Genomic DNA, 13,247 nt, shown 5'->3' with positions numbered 1-13,247 from the left:
ATCATCTGTTAGGCTACTTTGACACTGGGGTGTTGTGGGTGCTGGTGGTAAAGCGCCACTATATCTAGAGGCGCTTTACCGTTGTAAAAAGAAAAGGGGAACAAGTGGGACTTTAAACGAAGCATGTCAATTGAAAATAACAATGTATGAATACATGTGAATAAAATGATTTAGATTTAATTTATAATCAATAGCCACTAGGGGTTGTCCAAGATCGGAATGCATACAATAGTAGTACAGTAATATAATATAAATATGGATATACACTCAATGTATTTTCATAATAGTAATCAGAGAATCTCGAAGTATAGACAAATCAATGGACATACATGGATGCAGTTCATAACAGAAATGCATAAATCAAAAATCATAAAATCACATGAACGAGTGCAAACTCAATAAGACAAAAGTTGATATTATCAAGGATTAAAATAAGCTTAGGTAGGCATCCTTAGTTTGAGAACCCGACGCGTTTCTTGGCTTCTTGCCAGTCATCAGGGGTGGGATGCATGTTTTTACTAAAAAAGCAAATAAATATGACAAATGTTAATATAGGCGGAACCTCAGTTAAATAGAGAAAGTATCAAATTGGTCCACTTGATTGATAAAGTGACTTACAAAGTAGCCCAAAGATTGGGCAGAACTTCCAGCAATGGGAACTGTTAGAGCTGGGATAAAACCGTCTCATCCGGGGTTGAGGCAGGGTTCAGACCATCCCCCCAACAATGTCAGGGGGCAGGCCAGGGGGAACCGAAACAGACATCCTCAACACAGGTCCACTAGGTACTAAATGTATATGTGTGTTACCCAAATCTGCGAAAGAGAAAAGTGTGACGGGTCACAAAAAAACAATCAAAAAAAAAAAAAAAAAAAAAAAAAAACCAAAAGCAGGACACTGAGTGTTGGATTGAACGTGTTGAATGAATATAGCTGATTGCTGAAAATGTGTGTGAATGAGATATACATGAATGATTGGGAAATAGGAGAAGACTAAATGTGTGTTAAATAAGTGGAAATGGATGATGGGGAAATACAAAATCATCCAATTCAAATGTGTAAAAAAAAAAAAAAAAAAAAAAAAAATGTGCAGTGCTCTGAATGAAACAATGTATGTGCAAAAAGGAGAGAAAAAAAAAAAAAAAGTGCATAAAGCTATTACCCATATGTAGAGTTAAGGAGTGATCTCTTCCTAGTGGAGCACAGTGGAGGAGTGAACTGTCTGTCTGTCCCAGCTCATATACCCCAGGCCCTGGGCGGATCCCCGCCAGCGTCATGCATGATGTCTTTTGCAGCTGTGAAGAGATGAGGGAACACTCACAGCTGAGGATAATCCATACCTCAGTGGGTGCCCCTCCATCTTGGCTGCAGCATCAGGTGGAAAGACAGAGAAAAAAAAAAAAAAAAAAAATAAAAAAAATATACAAAAACAAACAATAGACTCCCACCTTGCAGTGTCTGTTGACACCACTCGAGGGGCCCTTTTGATGCATGGCGCCGATGCACTGAGATCGAACCCCACCACCCCCCGTGATCCACAAAGGGAGGTAGGGAGGGAGCTGAGCGCATCGCAACCCCGGAAGGATGACTGCAACATACCCAGCAAAAACAGCCCATATGTTCAATTGATTGATAAATAAATTCCAGGACAAACAAAACTGGAAAAAATAATATTAAAAAAGTTCCATAACTGATGGAAACACATATATAAATAAGTGCTTTACCGTTGTTTTAGCAGCGCGGTCGAAAAAAGGGTTAAAACCGCCCGCAAAGCGCAGCTGTAGCGGCACTTCGCAGGTGGGTTTGCAGAGCTGCCCTGTTGTTTTCTATGGGAAGGGGCGCTTTAGGAGCAGTAAATGCAGCGCTCCAAAGATGTTGCTTGCAGGATTTTTTTTTTTTTTATTTTTTTTTTTTGACCTTTCACACTGGAGAGACGGCAGCGGCTGTTTCAGGGCGCTTTGCAGGCGCTATTTTTAGCGCCTGTAAAGCGCCCCATTGTGAAAGGGGCCTTAGTATAACAACTTTTTAAAAAGACTTGTAGACCTTTTCCCATTTAGAGTGAAGTCTTAAAAGCTCACAATTACTGTGCTCCCCCATAGGTCTATCAATTTGGTCAGAGCCCTTGCAAAATACCTATTGGTTTGAGGAAGCATGTGACCTCCTCCCAAAGTGCAATGCCTGGGCCTGAGTGGCTGATTGCCCGATGCAGATCACATGAAGTGAGTGGGGATGTCAACTCTGTGCAATCTCCTCCGCCATGCAACATGGAAGTTGCAAAATGTATTGATTTGCAGTGACAAAGGAGTAAAGGAGCTGTGGGGGAGCATTATAAATAATTGGTTTGGTAGGCAAGCTCTCTAGAGATGGTATCGCTGTGCCCTGTATGGGACGAGTCGATACACTCTCAAGCTATTTATTTATTAGGCACTGCCTGTGAAACTGTAAAACGTTTTGATATTTCGATGTCCATGCTGGTTTATCCTATATATCACAACATATACTCAAGGTTCACACGTTTTTCCAAATTGGATTAATTTAGATAAACATGTTTAATCTTTTGGGGGAAAACGAAAAAAAAAACTCTTTAGTGATCAAAGTGATTGTAAAGACTTGTGTTAATAAAAAAAAAATAAAAAAAAAAATAAAAAAAGTTATACTTCCTCTGTGTAGTTGGCTTTGCGCAGAGCAGCCCGGATCCTCCTCTTCTCAGAATCCTCTTTGCTGCTTCTAGCCCCTCCCTCCTTTTGAGTGCCCCTCAGCCAGCAGCTTTCTACAGGGGGCACCCAAGCCGAGTCAGAGCTCCGTGTATTATTAAGATGACAACTTCTTCCTTTATGACTCCTTTTTAAGCTTTGATAGTACACACTTGCTGAAGGGCAGTGACGATTTAGCCAAACTGGAATTTGGCACACTGGTTTGCTTTGTGAAAGATCCCCATTACAGGAAGAACCAATCCAAACTGAACAGAAGTACTAAACCAGAAAGTGTTAAAGTAATTTTACTAACTAGCCTAAATTTAAGAAATATTTAAAAAAACAAAACAAATGTTAAACACTTTTTTTTTTTTTTTTTGTGTTGTGTGTGTTTTTATTTTTTTGTGTATGTATCTGTACATCTATAATTTTATTTTAGAACCATCTGGTATTTCATTAAATTGTGGAACTGTAGTGTGTTTTTTTTAATTTTTTATTTCAAATTCTTTTAAGCCTAGGTTCGCATTGAAGCATGCCAAATAGGCAGCTATTGCTGGCAATGGCACCGTCTGAATCAGTGCAACGCTGCACGATTCCCTAAAGTCGTTTCTATACTACTTTTTGACTTTGGGGTGCAAATGAATCCACATAGATGTCTGTGAAATCACCCTCTGTAGTCAGACTGGCTTATTGTAAAGATGGAGTCTAATGGGACTTTTTTTTTTTTTTTTTTTTTTATTGTGCTTGGTTTCATATTATCCCTTTTCGACATGTTCACTTCATTCTACTCTCCTGTGACCTCTATTCAGCCATCAGTGGGCTAAAGTCTGCCGATTCAATGACTTCAATCAGCTGGTCCAGACTCAGAATCCACCCAGATGCCTGGACCAACAGCTGGCTCAGCCTCTCAGAGAGCCGCTTAGAGACTGAGCCAATCGCTCCCGCCCTCTCCACAGACCAGCACTGAAGGGGCAGAGCAGAGAGCCAGACTGACTGACAGCTCCACAGCTTTTGGTCGCTCACTTCTCGGTGTAGAGGCAGCGGGGGACAGATGCTGCATCAGATTGAGCCTTCCTTCCTTCCTTCCTTCCTTCCTTTATCCCCGAACTTCTCTTTTTAACTTTTGTAGCCCCCTAAGCAGCTCTATTCTGTGTGGGGGTTTTTTATTTATTTTTTTTTTCCATTTTTTGTCTTTATTTTAATTTTATTTTTTACAGGTGAAAACTTTGTCTCAGAATGGCTCTTTGCAAGAAGCCAATAAGCTTCTAAAAAAAGGTACTGAAGAGATGCCAAAGAAAAAAGAAGTCTTTGTTTCTGGGGTGAAAATTTTCTATGGATCACAGACTGGTACTGCTAAGGTGAGCTAGGCAAATAAAATGATGTGCTTTGTATTATCTTTCAACTTGTATATGCAATAACAGGTTACATTTTGTTGTTGTTGTTTTTATAATTTTTGTACTCCTTCGGCCTCATGCACACAATGTTTTTACAGCTGCTGTTAGGGGCATTTATCGTGTGTGGGGTATTTTTTATTTATTAATTTTTTTTCTGCATCTAAAAGCCCCTCCATATTAGCCTATGTGTCTATGCACACATAAACTGTAAGAGGCGTTCGGAGGCATGAGCGTTTAGTGGCAGTAAAAAAACACCAGCCTATGCTTCCAGGAGCAGAAAAAAGTGGCATTTATAGCAACAGTTTTTGTTCTTTTGGGGTAAAGGTTTTTACATGAAAGCTGACCATTGTAAGCACACCAATCGGTGGTAAATGATTTGTCTCATCCCTGCAACTGCCACATCTGTAGGGCAGCCTGTTCTGTTGAAAAACAGACTTACTGATGGGATCACCAGGTTAAATAAAAGAAAAGGGACCAAAAAAAACAAAAAAAAAAAAACGAAGACAGCCATCACGTCTAAGAATTGGTAACCTGCAATATGTTTGCGTTAGGCCCCTTTCACACAGCAAGCCCGCTCGAATCCACCTGTCTGTCTTTCTGGTGGATTCGAATAGGCTATCCATTGACTCCTATGGAGAGATGGATGTCAGCGCAGATGTGTCTGCTGACACCGGCTTGCCATACGATCTGCTAAAAACAGACGTATAGTGATAGGTTTGCGATCTATCTTATCGGATCTGATGTAAACGGACAAGCTGTCCCTTTTTTTTTTTTTTTTTTTTTTTTTTTTTTTTTTTTTGTCCGATCCCTCCATAGCGGTGCTCTGACAGGCCCCTCCCCGCTCAGTAAGCAGAAACTGACTTGTCATCCGCAAAACGGGTTGCCTCGTGTGAATGGGGCCTTAATCTACCCACTTGTGGATAATCTTGGTAAAATTACTAAAATTCTGACTGCTGATCTCCTTCATTATTTTGTGTTGGATGGAAGTGTTTTGTCACGAGTAGTACAATGCAAACACAAGTAAACTTCTTCTTCTTTTTTTTGCTTTTCTTTCCAAAAAAAAAACAATCCAACCAAATACCTGTTGACCATAAAAAGAAAAAAAAGTTAATCTATCTGGTGTTTTGTTCCATTTTACAAGGGAAGTTTTAGGTGTTGGACTATTTTCATTTTTATTTTTGGCTATTTTATCATGTCCTTTCTTTTAATTTTCTTTCTCAGATTTTTCTTGCTCTCAGTGTCCCCATTGAGAAGATTCACCCTCTCTATTTTAGAATTTTGTTGTAACTGTACTGTCTCCCTTTTATTTTGAAAACTACTGTGCAAACCGTTGGCACTATATAAATCCTGTATAATAATAATAATAATAATAGAACTTGATTTACAAATAGAAATAAAATCCCAAATTTTGGGCTGTGCCAAGAACCGTAACTATTCTGACTCCAGTTGTGATGGCGACTATTCCTTTGAGACATCTGTACCTGACCTGACCTGATACACTGAATTACCAAAAGTATTGAGATGCCTGCCTTTACACACACGTGAACTTTAAAGAGGAAGTAAACCCTGATGGGTTTACTTCCTCATTCATTCCCTGCAAAGGTAAAGCATAATGGACTACTATGCATCGCATAGTAGCCCATTATGTGTCACTTACCTGACACAGGAGCCAGCGAAATCGCCGCTGTCCCCTGTAGTCCGCCGCATCCATCTTGCTGGTGGTGTCTCGCAGCTCCGCCGCTGTCATTCGGCGAAGCCGCGATGACATCACTTCCGTGCATGCGCACGGGAGTCGACACGCGCGGTAGCTCCATTCTTGGAAATGCCGCGCTCAGTGTGCCTGCGCGCCGCTGTCTACGGCGCATGCGCCGTAGACAGCGGTGCCCATTTTCGGGCAAATATCTCCTAAACCATATAGGTTTAGGAGATATTGCTGGACCTACAGGTAAGCCTTAATCTAGGCTTACCTGTAGGTCAAAGTGGTTTGTAAGGGTTTACAACCACTTTAATGGCATCCCAGTCTAAGTCCGTAGGGTTCTATATTCAGTTGGCCCACCCTCTGCAGCTATAACCGCTTCAACTCTTCTGGGAATGCTGTCCTCATGGTTTAGGAGTATCTATGGGAATGGTTGACCATTCTACCAGAGTGCATTTGTGGAGGGGAAGGCCTGGCTTCCAGTCTCCACTCTAATTCATCCCAAAGGTGTTTTATCTGGTTGAGGTCAGGACTCGCTCATCCATGTCTTTATGGACTTTGCCTTATGCACTGGTGCACAGTCATATTGGAACAGGAAGGGGCCATCCCCAAACTGTTCCCACAGAGTTGGGAGCATGAAATTATCCAAATGTCTTGGTATTCTGATGCCTTGAGAGTTGCCTTTACTGGAACTAAGGGGCTAAGCCCAACCCCTGTAAAACAACCTCACACAATTATCCCCCTCCACCAAATGATTTGGACAAGTGCACAAAGCAAGGTCTATAAAGACATGGAAGAGTGAGTTTGGGGTGGAGAAACTTGACTGGCCTGCACAGAGTCCTGACCTCAACCTGATAGAACACCTTTGGGATGAATTAGAGCTGAGACTGCGAGCCAGGCCTTCTCATCCACATCAGTGTCCGACCTCACAAATGCGCTTCTGGAAGAATGGTCAAACATTCCCATAGACACTCCTAAACATTGTGGACAGCCTTCCCAGAAGAGTTGAAGCTGTTATAACTGCAAAAGGTGGCCAACTCAATATTGAACCCTATGGACCAAGACTGGGATGCCATTAAAGTTCATGTGCGTGTAACGGCAGGTGTCCCAATCATTTTGGTAATCTAGTGTAGCAGAGACATTCACATCAGACAAACGCTTGGAATCCACAAATGTCTTTATTGCATGCAGACTGCTGGGGCACTACAATAAGATGCAGTAGATTTGTTCTAAAATTATTTTTGGCAGTCAGAATGAGTATTGGCTTTCCCAGTCCCAATATGTGCCTTAATGGGGAGGAGGAAGCAGCTGACACACCAAGAAAAGGAAATTGCATCAGAATAAGGGGAAGGAAAATGCAGAAAACATGCAATACAAAAAAATGGTTACAAGGTGGCAGCATAACCACACTACTGTGCAAAAGTTATAGGCAGCTGTGATTTAAAAAAAAAAAAAAAAAAGCCATAAAATAAGAATGCTTTCAGAAATAGTGTTAATAGTTTTATTTTTATCAGTTAACAAAATGAAAAGCAAATGAACAGAAGACAAATCGAAAGCAAATCAATATTTAGTGTGGGCATCCCTTTTCTTCAAAATGGCATCATTCTAGGCACAGTTGCAGTTTGTGAAGGTTCTCGGCAGGTACACTACCGTTCAAAAGTTTGGGGTCACATTGAAATGTCCTTATTTTTGAAGGAAAAGCACTGTACTTTTCAATGAAGCTAACTTTAAACTAGTCCTAACTTTAAACAAATATACTCTATACATTGCTAATGTGGTAAATGACTATTCTAACTGCAAATGTCTAGTTTTTGGTGCAATATCTACATAGGTGTATAGAGGCCCATTTCCAGCAACTATCACTCCAGTGTTCTAATGGTACAATGTGTTTGCTCATTGGCTCAGAAGGCTAATTGATGATTAGCAAACCCTTGTGCAATCATGTTCACACATCTAAAAACAGTCTAGCTCCTTCCAGAAGCTACAAAACTGACCTTCCTGTGAGCAGATTGAGTTTCTGGAGCATCACATTTGTGGGGTCAATTAAACGCTCAAAATGGCCAGAAAAAGAGAACTTTCATCTGAAACTCGACAGTCTATTCCTGTTCTTAGAAATGAAGGCTATTCCATGCGAGAAATTGCAAAGAAATTGAAGATTTCCTACAACGGTGTGTACTACTCCCTTCAGAGGACAGCACAAACAGGCTCTAACCAGAGTAGAAAAAGAAGTGGGAGGCCGCGTTGCACAACTAAGCAAGAAGATAAGCACATTAGAGTCTCTAGTTTGAGAAACAGACGCCTCACAGGTCCCCAACTGGCATCTTCATTAAATAAATGAATAAGGAAGGCTATCACTCCATTTTGCAACGCCATGCCATACCCAGTGGACAGCGCTTGATTGGAGCCAATTTCATCCTACAACAGGACAATGACCCTAAACGCACCTCCAAATTGTGCAAGAACTATTTACAGCAGAAGCAGGCAGCTGGTATTCTATCGGTAATGGAGTGGCCAGCACAGTCACCAGATCTGAACCCCATTGAGCTGTTGTGGGAGCAGCTTGACCGTATGGAACGCCAGACGTGCCCATCCAACCAATCCAATTTGTGGGAGCTGCTTCTAGAAGCGTGGGGTGCAATTTCTCCAGCTTACCTCAATAAATTAACAGCTAGAATGCCAAAGGTGTGCAATGCTGTAATTGCTGCAAAAGGAGGATTCTTTGACGAAAGCAAAGTTTGATGTAAAAACAATGTTATTTCAAATACAAATCATTTTTTTTAACCTTGTCAATGTCTTGACTCTATTTTCTATTCATTTCACAACGTATGGTGGTGAATAAGTGTGACTTTTCATGGAAAACACAAAATTGTTTGGGTGACCCCAAACTTTTGAACGGTAGTGTAGGTTGTTGCAAACCTCTTGGAGAACTAACCACAGATCTTCTGTGAATGTAGACTGCCTCAAATCCTTCTGTATCGTCATGTAATCCCAGACAGACTGTATGATGTTGATCAGGGCTTTGTGGGGGCCAAACAATCCCTTCCAGGACTCTAAACTGAACCCAGTTTTTGCATCTCTTAGTAACAATGTTGCATTTGAAGGAAAGCGCTTGAGAAAAAATGTAAGGCTCGGTTCACACCAGACGCGGCACGACTTGCCGCGACCTGACAAGTCGCCCCCGTTCTGTACTACGGAACCGTTCTAATAGGAGCGACTCGAGTCGCTCCGACTTAGAAAAAAGGTTCCTGTACTACTTTTGCGGCGACCTCGGGCGACTTGCATTGACTTCTATACAGAAGTCGTTTTGCAAGTCGCCGCTGAGGTCGCTCGCGGCAAGTCGTGCCGCGTCTGGTGTGAACCGAGCCTAAGATGTCTTGGCTGGCTGACTTCTGAAAATCTGAGTGTCATTTGTCTGGCTTGCTTACTTATCTTTAGAAGGTGTTGACCTGTAGAAGATGAGGTTCGTGTACATGTAAATGAGGATCAAGTTGAATGCAGATCAAGAGTTCTGATTTTACTAGCTTCTTACTGGATTCTGGGTCAGTGACTTGGTATTAAAGGCATGAGATCTGCATAACCGATGTGGAAACTAGCATTTTCTGAAGGGCATAGATGGCATCCTACATATTTCTTTACTACAATAAGTTTCCTTTTTTTACATCCCCACAGAATCTATATTGTAAGCTGGTTTGAGTCCCATTTAAGCGGTGCCCCTTTTCATTTCCCATTTATTTATTTTTATTCATTTTTAAGTCAGAAAAATGTGAAAGCTCAACATTCACCATATAACCTCATTTTGCATGTCTTTTAATTTAGGGATTTGCTCATGTCCTTGCTGAGGATATCGCACCTTTGGGGTTGCCTGTTGAGATTATAAATATGAAAGACTATGATCCAGATGATAATTTGGTAGAAGAGGTGAGTACCCTAATGTATAATGGCTCATTTCGATTCTGTTTGTCAAATCTCTAGTTTTTGTGTCCTCCTTTGTAAAGACTGACCCAATTGCACTGTGCTTTCGGGGACACTCAGTTAGAGATTCGTTTCAGATACTTCTGAGAACCCATTTGTCCAAGCACTAGCTTTGTAGCAAGATTAGGGACAACAACAAGAATGAGTGATGTGGGACAACCTTTAAACCTGTGGTAAAAACACATTACTACACAACTAACAACTGCTACAGGGACGCAAATTTCATCTATGAAATAAACTCTGAAGTTGGGTCTATTGACTCTTGTTGTTGGGCCTGTTGTCACTGTTCGGTTTGCCTAGTTGTTGCCCATCCTTCTCATTCATTGCTCTAGGATTTTCCAGGGTTTGTTAATGCCTATGTTCTGCACTGCATGATTTGAGATAAATGGAACTTCGACTTGTAAGTTTCATATGCTGGAGTACAGGACACAGGGCATCCTCCATTCTATTCCTTGGTTACTCTGGACTGGCTGCTAAAAAAATTCAAGACTCGTGGAGCGGTTCAGGTTTATAGGGGGATCCATTGTCGAAAGCTTTGCCAGTGTCAGTCTGTCTCTTGTACTGTACTCAAAGGTTTAGAATTTACAGATAAGTCCTTCCTTTTTTTTATTTTTTATTCTGATATAATGACCTGAGAGAAGATATCCTTTGTACAGAAAAGGAACATAAGTTAAACCTCCCCATTGGAACACAGTTGGCACAATAATTGGGGGTGCTTATAGTGTATAGTTTGAGTGCATATATCTTTTTTTTTTTTTAAAGCTGCAATGTTCAAAAGGGAAGTATGGGGGCTACGATTACTGTCATCGCCTGAAAATTGGTTGTCTGCAGTGTGTTATCTTATTTTATTTTTTATTTTTTTTCTATTAATGATTTCGGTCAAGAACTCGGTCATTCACTAAATGAAAGTAAGAGAAATGTCACAATTTAGTTCTACACATGTTGTGGGCCAGTGACTTGAGATATTGAAGCCTACACGTAGTCAAGTTAGCATTTTGCAGGACTTTATCTGTTGAAATGTTTTGTATAGATATACAGAGCAAACTGGGCTGATATCATAAACAGTATTTGCCAGTGATGTCCAGAATGTCTGCTATGCTGTTTTTATACTTTTTTTTTTTTTTTTTTTTTTTTTTTTGTTAAAGAATTTTATATAATTTTATAATTTATGACTAACAGTTGACGTATATAGGCTTCGAAAACTTCACTTGTAAATAGAGTATGGTCTTTTTGCTCCTTCTCTTCTTCTTCTTTTTTTTTTTTTTTTTTTTTTTTTGATACATACTCTGAATTGTCTAAGGTTGTTAGGGGTGTACCCCAAGGTTCAGTGTTGGAACACTTACCTTTTTAATATATTAATAAATAATATAGGGTCTGGGATTAAAAGTATAATTTCAATGTTTGCAGATAACACCAAGCTATGCAGTGGAATAATGGCCTTACAGGATGTCCAACTTTAAAGTTGACCTCAATGCATCTTTATTGAGAAATTATGTGGCACACTACGGTTATCAATATTAAAGCGTTATTAACCACTTGGGTACCGCGCTATTGCCGAATGACGGCATTAGCGCGGACCTAGATTTCCAGGACTACGTCTATTGACGTCGTCCTGGTTACGAGCGGCCTGCGCGCCCCCTGAGGGGCGCGCGCGGCGCGCTCTGTGATCGGCGAGTCCGTGAGACTCGCCTGATCACCGATCCGTGTAAGGGGTCGATCCCGACCCCTTATCACGTGATCAGCTGTCAGCCAATGACAGCTGATCATGTGATAGAACGGAGCCGGTAATCGGCTATTATTCCTCCTCGCGCTGACAGCGCGAGGAGAGAAAAAAAAAGCCGATCACCGGCGGCCGTGATCGGGACATCAGTCCCGATCACGGCCATCAATACATGGGACCACCTGCCTGTGCCCACCTGCCTCCCGCAGTGCCATCCTGAAATTAAATAAAAGCAAAAGTAAGTGCCCCCCGTCAGTGCCCCCCGTCAGTGCCCATAGTGCCACCCCACAGTGCCACCCACAGTGCCACCCAATCTGCTCAAAGGTGCTGCACCCCAGTGCCGCCCATCTTTGCCCATCAGTGCCGCCTTATCTGTGCCCATCGGTGCCGCCTTATCTGTGCCTATTAGTGCCGCCTTAACTATGCCTATCAGTGCCCACAAGTGCAGCCTATCAGTGCCCACCAATGCAGCCGATCAGTGCCCACCAATGCAGCCGATCAGTGCCCACCAATGCAGCCCATCAGTGCCCACCAATGCAGCCTATCAGTGCCGCCTTATCAGCGCACTTCAATGAAGGAGAAAAATGACCCGTTTGCAAAATTTTATAACAAACTATTAAAACAGGATTTATTTATTTTTATTTTTTTGCATCTTTTTTTGTTTGTTTAGCAAAAAATAAAACTCCGAGCTGTAACTAAATACCACCAAAAGAAAGCTCTATTTGTGGGAAAAAAATGATAGAAATTTCATTTGGGTACAGTGTTGTATGCCCGCGCAATTGTCATTCAAAGTGCATCAGCGCTGAAAGCTGAAAATTGGTCTGGGACTGAGGGGGGTTTAAGTGCCCAGTAAGCAAGTGGTTAAATATGCGGTATAATTGCTTACTTCAGAGCGCTGTTCAGTGCTCACGTGACTCCCAGCTGGTCTCCTCCTCTCTTCAGCTGATGTCAGCAGGGGTTTCCCAACACCTCCCCCTGCATGTTTTGCATCGGGAGAGGAGACCAGTGCAGTCAGCTGAGCGCTGAACCATGCTCTGAAGTAAGCTATTATACTGCATATTTATAAATGACATCCACTGGGGAGCTTAGTGTTCTATATCAGCGGGAACTATCGAAGACATTTTTTTTTGTAACCTAAAGTATAACTTGTATAGCTAAACTATACTATAAACTATAACTTGTATAGCTAAAGTTATGCACTTGGGGGGGGCTAAAAATATATGTATTGTATATTCTAGGAGGAGAACTGCTGGGTCATGCCTAAGCCCTTTTCTGACATTTGTTGCTTACAAGTTAAAATCTGCATTTTTTGATAGAAAATTACTTAGAACCCCATAACATTGTATATATTTTTAGCAAAGACCCTAGAGAATACAATGGCTATTGTTGCAATATTTTATGTTGCACGGTATTTGCACTGCATTCTTTCAAGCACAATTAAAAAATAAAATAAAAACCCTTTCATGAATAAAAAACAAACCGTAAAATTAGCCCATATTATTTTTGTTTTATAATGGGAAAGATGTCAAGCCAAGTAAATAGATACGCTTTGAAATTGCGCAAACTCATGGAATGGCGACAAACTACTATATCTAAAAAAAAAAAAAAAAAAAAAAAAAAATCTCCATAGGCAACGTTTTAAAAAATTCTCCTGTGCTAGAATTATTGCTCTCACTCTGACAATCATGGCAATACCTCACGTGTGGTTTGAAGACCGCTTAGTCCCCCTCCTTAGGATAACAGCCAAGCGGCTTTTAGCTGCATTGGTTGTTATC

At 41.2% G+C, this 13,247-nt stretch overlaps 1 protein-coding gene and 1 long non-coding RNA gene across 3 annotated transcripts in view; one reads left to right on the top strand and one right to left on the bottom strand.

Moving 5' to 3' along the window:
• LOC143983070 (S-adenosyl-L-methionine-dependent tRNA 4-demethylwyosine synthase TYW1-like) overlaps positions 1 to 13,247 on the top strand; it is a 321,868-nt gene that overhangs the window by 22,409 nt on the left and 286,212 nt on the right. For both annotated transcript variants that reach the window (XM_077482324.1, XM_077482323.1), the window contains exons 3-4: positions 3,908 to 4,048; positions 9,597 to 9,698. In XM_077482324.1, coding sequence (XP_077338450.1) covers positions 3,908 to 4,048; positions 9,597 to 9,698 — 243 coding nt within the window. The remainder of the gene's footprint in view (positions 1 to 3,907; positions 4,049 to 9,596; positions 9,699 to 13,247) is intronic.
• LOC143983073 (uncharacterized) lies at positions 158 to 866 on the bottom strand. Its single transcript, XR_013274566.1, has 2 exons — positions 619 to 866; positions 158 to 518 (listed from the first exon to the last, which is right to left on the bottom strand). It is a non-coding gene; the product is annotated as an uncharacterized LOC143983073 (long non-coding RNA).

Source organism: Lithobates pipiens, unplaced genomic scaffold, assembly GCF_037356315.1.
Source record: "Lithobates pipiens isolate NorthernLeopardFrog02 unplaced genomic scaffold, aLitPip1_a1.2 Scaffold_16, whole genome shotgun sequence".
NCBI lineage: Eukaryota > Metazoa > Chordata > Amphibia > Anura > Ranidae > Lithobates > Lithobates pipiens.
Note: the sequence above shows the minus strand (reverse complement) of the source record. Positions and strands in the feature narration are given on the sequence as shown.